Here is a 12417-nt window from a genome sequence, read left to right on the forward strand (position 1 = left end):
CACGAGGTAAGGCACCCGGTCAGAGCTACTGTGCACCGCTCTGAAATAAATGCCATAAATGGAATAGCAACCAGAATTTTCATGCAGAGTTTTCAGTGAAGCATTCAAATTAATTTTACTCACCAAAAATGACGTCAGAACAAAGATTTTATGTGATAAATCTCAAAACATTTGGATATATGTACGGGCACTTCGCACTTTTTTGGGGTCTCAATTCATTTATTTTTGTTCCAATGTAATTGGATGCGAGGCTTATGAACTTGGGATATCAGAATGCAGAGAGCAAAGTAGGCCTTAATTTCATCCACATTAGTGTCAAAACCACTTAGCATCTATTCTTTATTTCCTATCTGATTCCGATAATTTTTCCATAGCATAAATATTTGTTTCCTGCACAATATGGGAAAAAAACAACTCCGATACAGAATCATCTAAGTATTTGTCTCTCAGTTCTCCTGATGCCACTGGAAAGACTGTGAAGTGATCATTAATTGGTTGGTTATCACTATTACTAATCCACGCCAAGTCACTATGATTTACTTTCGCAAGCGGGGTTTTAGGTATGATTTCACAGTCACTCGTATCAGATGAAGTGGCACTTTCACGTTAAATTTCTTCTTCAATATTACCATAATCGCCATCACTGTCCTCCGAATTACTTTCTAAAACACTTTCAATTAACTCAGCAATAGCATTGCTCTCACTAGTCTTTATACTATGCCCCTTGTCATGGCTAGGGCACTGACTGACACCTGGTGAAATGTTTGTGATTTCAGAAGCTATAATTCGGCAATAAATTACGGTACATATTCTTAGATGGAGAGCTGTAAACAAGCCACATTCCTGTTCTATTCATTGAAGTTCGCAAAAGTAAAATCCTTCCAGGGGTGGTCAAAATATAAGCTAATACATACGACTCGGCTTGGCGCGTGAATGTCTCGTCGTCTGAGTTGAAGTCCTGGCCAATGCTCGCGTGAACGTCACGTCAAATGAGTCGAGTGGGTTAAACTGGGTAAGAAGGTGGAAAGAATCGTGTGTGGTCTATGAATAGGAACTATCCCAGCATTTTCCTGGAAGTGAAAATGAGAAACCACAGAAAACCATTCTCAGGGCAGCTGACAGATGGGTTTGAGCTCACGTGTCTCCCGAATGCATAGCTTGGCTCCATAGCTGTAATACGTTAACATGCGTGGCCAATCCATTCAGCCATGAAAGTAATAACAGTATAAGCAAGATAACACAACCTTCTACTAAATAACACAGTTTTAAAACTGGAAATCTTACAACTGAGAGCCATTAGTGTTGGGCCCTTTATTTGCCATAGAGAGAATTCCTCTGCCAGAATGGGTAAGATTGGGTTTGAAATGGTCTTCAAAAGGTTTTCCCCATATTGATTCACCACCATTTCCTGTGGCAGTAGGGTCACCTCCCTGGATCTGAAACAGACACATTTTTCAATTAAATATTAGTACAAGGGAAAAGATATGACATTTCTGAGGTGTATTTTACAGGGGGGGGAGAGAGAAATGGAAATGTATGGTAAAAGAGAATGAGAGTGGAAACATTGATAGATAATAATGGGGCTAAATAGACTGACACGGTTTGGATATATTAAACATATAACTTAAGAAGGAATTCAAAAACCAGCATGGGTTTGTCCAGAAACGCTCAACTACCACCAATCTTGCTGTGTACTCCCACTTCATATCTAGCGCTCTGGACAATTGCAAGCAGGTTGATGCCGTGTACACGGACTTTTCCAAGGCTTTCAACTCAGTGCAGCATAATGCTCTTCTGACTAAGTTGTCAGCATATGGCATTCATGGAAGCTTGCTTGAATGGTTTAAATGCTATCTTAACGAAAGAAGGTATTCAGTAAAATACGAGGGTATCATTTCTCGCCCTTATCAGCCTATGTCTGGCATCCCACAAGGTTCACTACTGGGACCTTTATGTTTCCTTCTATTTATTAATGATCTGGCATCACAAATCCATTCGAGCAACTACCTGCTCTATGCTGATGACCTTAAAATCTACAGAGTAATTGAAAAGATGAGTGATTGCGAATTGTTACAGTCTGATATAAATAATATTAGTGATTGGTGCAAAAACTGGCATTTAACCCTAAATATTTCAAAGTGCAGTGCGATATCCTTCACGAGAAAAATGCAAGTTAATGTATTCAATTATAATGTAGGGAATCAAGAAGTGAAGCGTGTTAATAAAATTAATGATCTTGGTATTATTTTTAGTAATCAAAATGGTCTGTCTTTCAATGAGCATGTGTTAAATATTGTTAACAAGGCATTTAAAACGTTAGGCTTCCTCAAAAGAAATTGCAAGAGTTTTAAATCTGTTGTCCCATTGAAAACCCTGTATTTTTCGTTTACACGATCTAGTCTAGAGTACTGTTCTGAAGTGTGGATCCCCTCACAGCAATACTTAGTTAATGCCTTAGAGCGAGTACAGATCAGATTCTCAAAATGGATTAGTAAAAAGTGTTTGGGTATCAAGCTGTCATCGACAGATTATGATTTGTTTTGTACAAATATGTGTACTGAGTCGCTTAGGACTAGGCGCAGGTATGTCAATGCACGTCTCATACACAAATGTATCGGTAATTTATTTGACTGTCCCAATTTACTCCAGTTGCTACCAATTCATGTTCCTTCCCGCAATACCCGACAAGCTGTCACCTTTCACTTACCCAGGTGCAGAACGGAATCACACAGGAACTCTTGGTTTATGCAGGCCCTGAGATCCCTAAACGAAATTAGCGGGATAGTGGATATATTTCACTTGTCAGCTAGTGAAATTCGCAGACGTCTTATGGACACTTCATAGACGGAGTGTTCCTTGTATCTTGTTCTGCCCATTTAGTAACTGAAAGTTATACTTCCTTCCTTCGGTCATTTCAAAACATGTCTTTTTTCCTTCCTAATGTGTTTTGTAAATATGTATATATTATATATTGCTTATTTATAATTAGTGGTAGTAGTAAGTTCTGTTAATATTGTTATTATTTGAATGTATTATATCATCTGTAATTGGAGAATCAATAACTCTGTTGATGATAAATAAACAAATCAAATCAAATCAAATCAAATCAAATCAAATCAAATCAAATCAAATCAAATCAAATCAAATCAAATCAAATCAAATCAAATCAAATCAAATCCAAAATGGAAGAGATGCAAAGGAAGGCCCAAATTATCATAGTTGTACCTCATTAATAATAACACAAAACAGCGGGACTTAGTGATGGATGAGAAATGGTAGAGAGAAAGATTAAATAGAAAAGGAACCTCATTTGCTCTGATCTGAGTGCACCAGAATAAGGGCTGTTGGTGATGATTAGTGAATGGTAATTCTTATAACACAAGTCTACCAAATTGTTGTGTATAAAGAGAGTTATTTCACACACACAAAACAAAATTTTATTAAAGGAGAATTGCAATGATACAGTATTGCAAAATATGTGCCACTTGCACATTAAACTCAAAGTCCACGTTCTGCTGAAGAAAAAATCTTTTCACAGAACGGACGGTTTTGTCACAAACAGATTACTACAACACTTGAGATATCTATATATATATAAAATAAGAGTTTTGTCTGTACATTGCACAGAATTTGGAAAGAATGGTATTTCTGTATTGGTCATGTCCACAACAACAAAGAAATGCACCTTTTACTTTTCCGTAATTTCTGTCCGTTTGTCTATCTGTCTACCTATCTGTATGTATGTACACGCATCACTCGAAAACGGCTAAAGAGAATTTAATGAAAATAGGTATCCAAAGTTGGGGAATAAGTCACTACAATCTATGCCATAAATAATTTTATTCATGTTGAGTAAAATGGTAGTTTAGGGGAAGGCCTAAAATTTAATTCTTAAATATTTACGTCATTAGTGGTCCTATCTCATTGAAAACTGGTATACAAAGTCGGAGAATGAGCCACTACAACCTAGGCTGTAAATTATTTTATTCACGCTGAATAAAATGATAGTTTAGGGAAAGGCCTAAAATTTAATTCTGAAATATTTACATTATTAGTGGTCGTATCGATAAATACTACATAACCAAAGTTATATAGAATTAAATTTCCGACTATTTATGTCTTATACATTTTTACCGCACCGCCTATGATAACACAGATATTCATGAATTTGTTGCGAAGTCCAAATCGACGGTGAGCCATGAGAAAATGAGTTAACAGAATTGAATGAAAATCAGCATATAGAGTCGGGGAATAAGGAACTACAGTCTAAGCTATAAACAATTTTATTCACCCAGGATGAAATTGTAGTTTAGGGGAAGGCGCCTAAAATTTAATTTTTTAATACTTATGTTTTTAGTCCTATCGAAAAGTACTACATAACAAAAGTTACAGAGAATACAATGTCTGATCATTTATGTTTTATTCAGTTTTACCTACCGACTATGATGAGTGGTATTTCAGATTCGGAAGAAAACTAAATGTGAAGGCCTACAATATTGAAAGCGCGTAACATTGATCAGCAATAACATTATATTGACCATTGTTTGTTGTGATGTTATTTGTCTCTTATGCTGCCTCTCAACTCCGATCAGCAGCAGCAGCAGCAATATAGTAGTAATATGTAGTAATATGGACTGGTCTAGAATAACAATTTACGCCTATTCCAAATTATAGCACCACAACTCACTAAATAACTCAAAATTCAACCCTGAAAAGAGCCGTTTCTTAATAAAAGCTTCTTCCTCTTCACTTTGATTAAATTCTACATTCATTTTAATCCAAATTATCAGTGAAGAGGGGGTTTCTCCTCTGGCTTGGAGGAAAAACTTGTCTCCGAGTCAGATAGATTTTTCCGCCGCCAGTGTAAGAATTGATATTTTCCAACTCATCGGGTACTCCTAGGAAACAGATTAGTAAAAGGGCATAGTTTTTGCGCTGGGAGTCTCCACTATTCGACCCTCTCCCCACCGAAAAAGGACGAAGAGTGTTCATGAATCACATCTGTCTGCGGCTTGGTCATTACAATTCTGGAACTTTGGACCGTTAGATCAGCAGTGTAGTTCTGTTCGTTAAAAGAGAGAAAATGTGTGGTGTTTCATTTGATCGAGTATTTCATATGAAAGCATTGCTTTTAATCGCACCATTGTAATGTATGTATGTTTGTTTCAGTTGGGAAAACCACTAAGACAGTCTTTCTGAGGATGTAAAAAGGCAGGTGGAGAGTGAGTGTCCACCATTATAATGAAAACGTCCCAACCTGATTGTGACTGATGGTATGCAAGCGGGTCTACCATTACAGTGAAAATTCCCTAACTCAGTCTTCATATGAGAAAAGATGTTTGGTGACTTCCCCGTAACATCTCTAGGGTAATATTAAGAGCTATGCAATTTAATACAATCTTGCTCACAATATGTACACTAGAATTCCGTATACAATGTAGAATTCCGTAGCGAAGCATGGGTACATCTGCTAGTATACAATATTTACACATTGTCAGTACACAAACTAAATGAAGACACGCTGAGGGAGAAATGTAGCATAGCAATTGACATGCAAAGTCAAAGTACTCATTCAAGTGCTGATAAAGTTTGGAGAGATGTCAGTGAGTCTAGAGTTAGAAACCTCACGAGCTAGCTTCAGTCCACCTGTTCAGTAAGCTGCTTATACAGAGCATCACCTGCCCTTCTGAAGTAAAGTGTAGCTAGCTGTTGGATGACTGACTGCATTCTCTCCCGGCCCACCCGCTTATATAGGGTCTCGAGCAGTGACGTCGAGTGTCAGCTGGTCGCCTGGCCAGCTCTGCCGGTGAGAACTGGATACAAGCTACGCTGCGCACGCGATTTGAATACCAGCACCACAACACAAATAAAATTAATTTGAATCACCTTAGATGAATGTACAACAAAATAAAAATAAATATCTTCAGAAGTAACAGAGATAATTATTGGCGGTTTGTTTATACAAGTGAAGAAACTCGAAAGGTTCTTTTTATATACAGAGAAAGAAGGAGAGCTGCTCGACTAAGTGGTACGTTACATGTTATAAACCTCAGACGTACAACAAGCAACAGAATCTTAATGAAACCACGGACAATAAAACTATGTTACATGAATTAATGCCGAAATTATTAAAGTCAGTTCAAATAAATTTAGGATACCTAATATATTTAATTCTTCAAACTCTAATACTCCTCCCATACCCACAGATATTAGGCCTACTTCCAGCAACACGGTTGACTCCGCCCCTTTGTCAGCCTCGTCACAATTGACTCCACCCATCCTCTCCTCCCTTCCGCACTCCCCTATTCCTTCCCCTCCGAGTTCACTGCCGCCTCTGCAGCACAGTTACAACACCAGACTCAGAGCCAACAGACGGGCAGCAACCAACACAACAGTAGATAACAAATAACAACTTCCAATTACATGTAAGTCCTCATCTGTTTCAATTTTATGTAAACCGAATTCTCTCCTTACGTTCAATTTCTTATTTCTTCTTTTCCTTCTCTTACAGAAAACATTATTTCTGCATCTACTGACATTTTCTGGCATGGTTTCAGCCATTTTTATTACCTACCGGTGCTAAGGGCCACTTACAATTTTTCAACAGATGCTTCTGTCTCACTTGCTGACGAATTTCATCAGCGGCCTTGGAAAGATTGTATTCATGACAATCAAGTTTATGCTTGTGTTCACGCCCTCATGTCGTTGGCTTTATATTATTACCACACTGGTTTTCTACTAATATTTTATATGAACTGTTTTTAATTAGAATTTTAATAGAAGAAATTTTAGTCTCCGACAAGATTATGGTTTAATCATAAGACAGTTTTCCATTAGCATCTTTATATTCATTCATTTATCGATTTTGGCCAGCTGTGGACCACGTAAATAACTCCTCATGATTTAAACTTTCTTTGGCGCCAGTACTCCTTCATCCTCCTGCTTGCTGCTTCTTTTCTTTCTGCCGTCCATTGTTGTTTCTTCTTGGTCGCTATTTCTGGCTCTAGGAAACCCTTAAATGAGTGTAGCTTTTTTCTGAAGGTGGTTCTATTGCGGATGTCTTGATGTGTGATGTTCATTTCTTGTAAATCCTCCTTCGTGTTAACAAACCATTTTTCATAAGAGCTGCCTTTCCTATTGGGCTTATTGAAGTGGTTAAAGATTTTCTTGGCAAGTCTGTCATCAGGCATTCTTGAAATATGTCCAAAAAATTTAACTCTTCGCTTTCGAATGACATCTGAAATCCTACTGCATGTTTTATATATTTCTTTGTTACTGCGTAATCGATATGTGCCAGTACATTTCTATATATTGTATCACTTTTCACATTTTTATGTTCTGAATTTTAATAACTGACTAAACTTTTAACTTCCACTTTTAATTTAGTTGTATTGTTGATGATTGTGTTTAGGCTGAAGATGCCCTTAATTGAGGGCGAAACATGTCCCATGTAACTAAGAATCTATTTATGTAACCACTATAAGTGAAAATATAAGTATTGAATAGGTGGAACAAATTAAAACACCTTTATTATTGTTGAACTAAGTGGTACGTTCCGAGCTGTCAGCGGAAAGATGACGTGGAATGACATTACTAGACGAATAAGTTTGAGTGGCGTTTATAAAAGTAGGAAAGATCACAATATGAAGATAAAGTTGGAATTCAAGAGGACAAACTGGGGCAAATATTCATTCATAGGAGGGGGAGTTAGGGATTGGAATAACTTACCAAGGGAGATGTTCAATAAATTTCCAATTTCTTTGAAATCATTTAGGAAAAGGCTAGGAAAACAACAGATAGGGAATCTGCCACCTGGGCGACTGCCCTAAATGTAGATCAGTGTTGATTGATTGATTGATTGAATACAACCCAATTGTGCACCATTAGTGGAACAGCAGACTTCGAATCTGTATTCCACCTCTCCGCCTCTCTGCGCGCTTGGTTTTGTGGCCAACACTGAAAGTAAACTGCCAATTTTCTGATGGCGTGTCCCATTTCCTCATTGATATGTATGTTGGAATGCCGTCACTTGGTCGCAGTTGACGCTCCAGCCAAAACCAATGTTGTACAGGCGGAACAGATGGCTAGAGGGACGCGTGCTGTGCTGTGCAGCCATCTGAGCTGCCTGACCTTCACGGAAACAAGCAAATGGGACACATCTCATGGACCAGCAGTGTGTTGGGATGCTTAATAATTAAAAATTCACACGTGAATGTAGTTAATGTTACAGCTGCAATGATAAAAACCCGTGGAGAGAAATGGAATATAGATTCGACATCTGTCACTCCATTAATGGGGCTCACATCGAGGTCAATTGGGTATGTAAGAAAACGTTTTGAGTTTCTCTATTTGTAGATCTAAACTGCCAATAATTATTTCTATTACTTCTTAAGTTATTAATTTTTATTTTATTATACATTCAAGCCAGACACTGTATTCATAATTTTAAAAACTCATGAAAATACATAATCCTAAAAAATCCTCAAGCATACCTATACAGTACGATTCAGCAGCCCCACATACATTACAATGGCGCGATTAAAAGCAATGCTTTCATATGAAATACTAGATCAAATGAAACACCATACATTTTCTCACTTTTAACGAACAGAACTACACTGCGGATCTAACAGTGCAATGTGCACATGGTTATAGGGGTGCTATTCCCCTACAGGCGTACTCTTCTTCTTCTCCACCCATTCCCTTTTCCAGATTCTCTTTGGGTAGGGTAGTGTACCAAAGCCCTCCACCTTACAATAAATTAAGTATATATTTTGGTTCCACCTATTCAATACAAGAATATTTTTGCGAGTTACATCACATATTGTTTACAAATGGTACCGATTTCAACTCCAGATCTGGGTCATCATTAGCCGATAGTTAAATAGTGTAAGATACAAAAAACACAAAATCAATACACAGACACATAACAAGATGCAAAAGGCATAAAATTAATAGTTTAAAATAATTGTGATGAAAGTTCACATGGAGCTGTGTATCATATTATTATGATGCATGGGTTGGGGCATTAAAAGTCTAAAATCTTGATGTGAAGATAAACGAATAATGATAAATCTTACAAAACATGTGAAAGATACATGAATCTGAGTCATTAAAACTTTTAGATACATATAACTGTTTGTCTTGCTGCGAGGAAAACTGAAGTCAAAGACCAAAGTGATGAGTTGTATAAACTGCAGTTTTCAGCAACAGTAAGAATCATAGTTTACATTCAACGGTATCTTTAAGATCAATGTCCAAGTAATTCTTGAGATAGCGAGGTGTTCATGTGAAGGTCATATTTTTCTGGCCAGTAGTTGTTGTTAGTCCCAGTTTGATGCAGAACCAGAAGGACCTAATGAGAATAATAAGAGGCAAATTAGGTCGGGAGTAGAATTTAAGACAAGGGAAGGAACGAGAAAAATAATGTATAATTCACCTTGCTCAGCGTGATGGAATACTTGACATGCAGAGTAGGACTGAACTAGGAGATATGTAAGAGCGTGGAAAGGAAAAGAGACAGAATGAGGGAGGGGGAGGGGAGAGGAGAAAGGAAGGACAAAGGAGAGGAGGGGAGGGTGAGACTAAAGCGGGGCAGAAGGATGAGATAGTGGGGGTAAATGACATGGGTAGGTACTATGGACAGCGTGGAAAATCAAACTCGAGTTCAAAGGCTTAACACTTTTAAAAATAAAGATGAGAAAATAAAAAGAATATTTGGTTTCTCTGAAATGTCATTTAAATTAAAATTAAAATTAAAGTACTGGTCAAGATGTATGAAACGACTTTCGGTTGCATTAAGGAGAGGACCTTTGACCATTATTTCGAGGATTTTTATGCCCTGTTCTATGTTGGTGAAACTGTGTTTGGAATCATGTATATGTTGTTCTATTGCCAAGAACCTAATATCTTTATCTCAATGATGTAGCCTACCAGGCAAAGTGTAAAGCCTACCGTTATTGGGCTTAAGAATTAAGATTGTCAAATTGGGCAAAGACATAGACTTCCTGATTACACATAACTCCTAATTTTCTTAAAGGCAATGTCAAGAAACATCACTCTTTTTCTCATTATTTCAAAATCCACAATGTGGTTAAAAAATAGATTAGTTTCTTGTATACGAAAAAAATCCTTTTTAAATAACATACTGTATGAAACTCACCTTGAAATAGCTAACCTACTACCAGGTGTCCAGTGGAACCATTTCCAATTCCAAATCAATAATAGATTATTTGACGAGTTATCGAAAAAACAACTTATTTTGGAAAGGAAACTTAACATGCTAAAAAATAAACCAGCACCATGTAAGAGCCTTGTCAGAGAGACCATTATATAAAAATAAAAACAACAATTGAACAATTCCATCCTTCAGTCGTTAATTTGTCTAATACAGCTTTGAACGATGAAGAAAACTTGATCCTTTCTAAAGACCCCAAGCACAATTGGCCAAACCTTAACACTCTTAATGTAGTCACCAACTTAGTAATTTAATCCGAGGTAGCTATCAATAAAATACCATCAGAGCAGCAAGATGAACTTAGAATTGATGTAAAAAGAAAACTGGACAAGATTTTCACTTCTAAAAATAATAACATCCCTCCTATCAATATTAATAGCAAGGACTTAATCACTCAACAAAAATGTGTTCACGAGCTTAAAAAGAAAATTAACAATAATGACCTTATCAATACCAAAGCAGACAAAGGCAATTGTCATAATGGACAAAACTGAATATGTCAAAAAAACTATAAATTTCTTTAAAAATAGTACTTTCTCAATAGTTAAAAAGACTCCACCCAAAAAATCTGTTTACATAAATGAAGTTTAAAAAATACTTCTTATCTCTTCACCGATCAGGAAAAAACAAAACTATTAAACATGAACCATGGTCTGCCCACCGCAAAAGCTCTCCCAAGATTCACAAGGCCAGCAACTCCATTCGCCCAATAATCAATTACAGACCCAGTCCTTTGCACAAGACATCTCAATTCATCAAGAAATTTCTAAAGAAAAATTATCGATTTTTATCTAACAAGTCTATCAGAAACACCACAGAATTAACAAAAAAAACTGAAAAAACTTTGATATCCAATCTAATCATTCTCTCCACTTGTTTCATATCGTGAACATGTACCCTAGATTCCCCATCATTGAAAATAATTTAAATTAAAACAGTCACCAAGTAAACTAGAAATTCACTGGGTGAGTTGGCCGTGCGGTTACGAGAGCGCGGCTTTGAGCTTGCATCCGGGAGATAGTGGGTTCGAATCCCACTGTGGGCAGCCCTGAAGATGGTTTTCCATGGTTTCCCATTTTCACACCAGGCAATTACTGGGGCTGTACCTTAACCCTTTCGGTCACCTTGTCCTCAATTATGGACATCATATTAAACAGAGAACTGCAGAGAATTTCTTTTCCATGTGGAAATTTCAGAATTTTTCGATGACAGGATATAAATTGTGACCAAAAGGGTTAATTACGGCCATGGCCGCTTCCTTCCAACTCCTAGGTCTTTCCTATCACATCATCGCCATAAGACCTATCTGTGACGGTGAACGTAAAGCCACTAGCCAAAAAACCCTAGAAATTCAAGACTTCAGTTCTGTTTTAAAATTGGTCGTTAATAATAACTTTTTCACCTTCGATAACACTATATATCAGCAAGACGGTTTAGCAGTGGGCTCACCAGTCTCGGGCATCTTGATGGAGATCTATCTGGACTTCCTAAAACACACAAAAATTCACAGCACTAATTTTGCTAATATCCTTTTTTGGGCCAGATATGTTGATGATACTCTAGTAATTATGAACAAAGAAATTACTAACGCAGCTTCTGCGCTTCATCTCCTCAATAACACCGACTCTCACATTAAGTTTACTCTTGAATCTGAAACAAACAAAACTATAAATTTCTTAGATTTGACTATTAACAGACAAACTTCTTCTTTATCCTACAAAATTTTCAGAAACCCCACACAAACGTCTACTATCCGACAAGATTGTTCGCACCCGCAAGCACATAAACGTGCACTTTACAATAGTTTAGTTTTCCGTGCATTTAATACAGCGAAATCTAAGAAAGACTTAAAAATCAAATTGAATACTATCTGTGCAATTGCTAAATTCAACGGCTACAACAATTTTTTCATACATCAGCTAATCAGAAAATTCAAACACCGCCCCAAGACCACTTTAACGAAAGAAAAACTCAATGCTTCTGCATTTTCCACCTTTACTTTTAATAAGGATGTTTACAAAATCACCAACATCTTCAAATACAACAACGTAAAAATAACTTTTAGAACTAATAACAGGAATGTAGAAGTTTTACACAACTCTACTTCAGTTAACAAATGTAATGTTTTTTCAAAATTTAAATGTAACAACTGCAGTTCTACGTATGTGGGACAGACTGGA

The 12417-nt window shown here is 36.9% G+C and overlaps 1 protein-coding gene across 4 annotated transcripts in view; it reads right to left on the reverse strand.

Moving 5' to 3' along the window:
* LOC136864585 (RING-type E3 ubiquitin-protein ligase PPIL2) overlaps positions 1–12417 on the reverse strand; it is a 308814-nt gene that overhangs the window by 104710 nt on the left and 191687 nt on the right. For all 4 annotated transcript variants that reach the window (XM_067141780.2, XM_067141779.2, XM_067141781.2 and 1 more), the window contains exon 8: positions 1285–1436. In XM_067141780.2, the coding sequence (XP_066997881.1) occupies positions 1285–1436 (152 nt within the window). The remainder of the gene's footprint in view (positions 1–1284; positions 1437–12417) is intronic.

The sequence above is a fragment of the Anabrus simplex genome, chromosome 2, assembly GCF_040414725.1.
Source record: "Anabrus simplex isolate iqAnaSimp1 chromosome 2, ASM4041472v1, whole genome shotgun sequence".
Taxonomy (NCBI): Eukaryota; Metazoa; Arthropoda; class Insecta; order Orthoptera; family Tettigoniidae; genus Anabrus; species Anabrus simplex.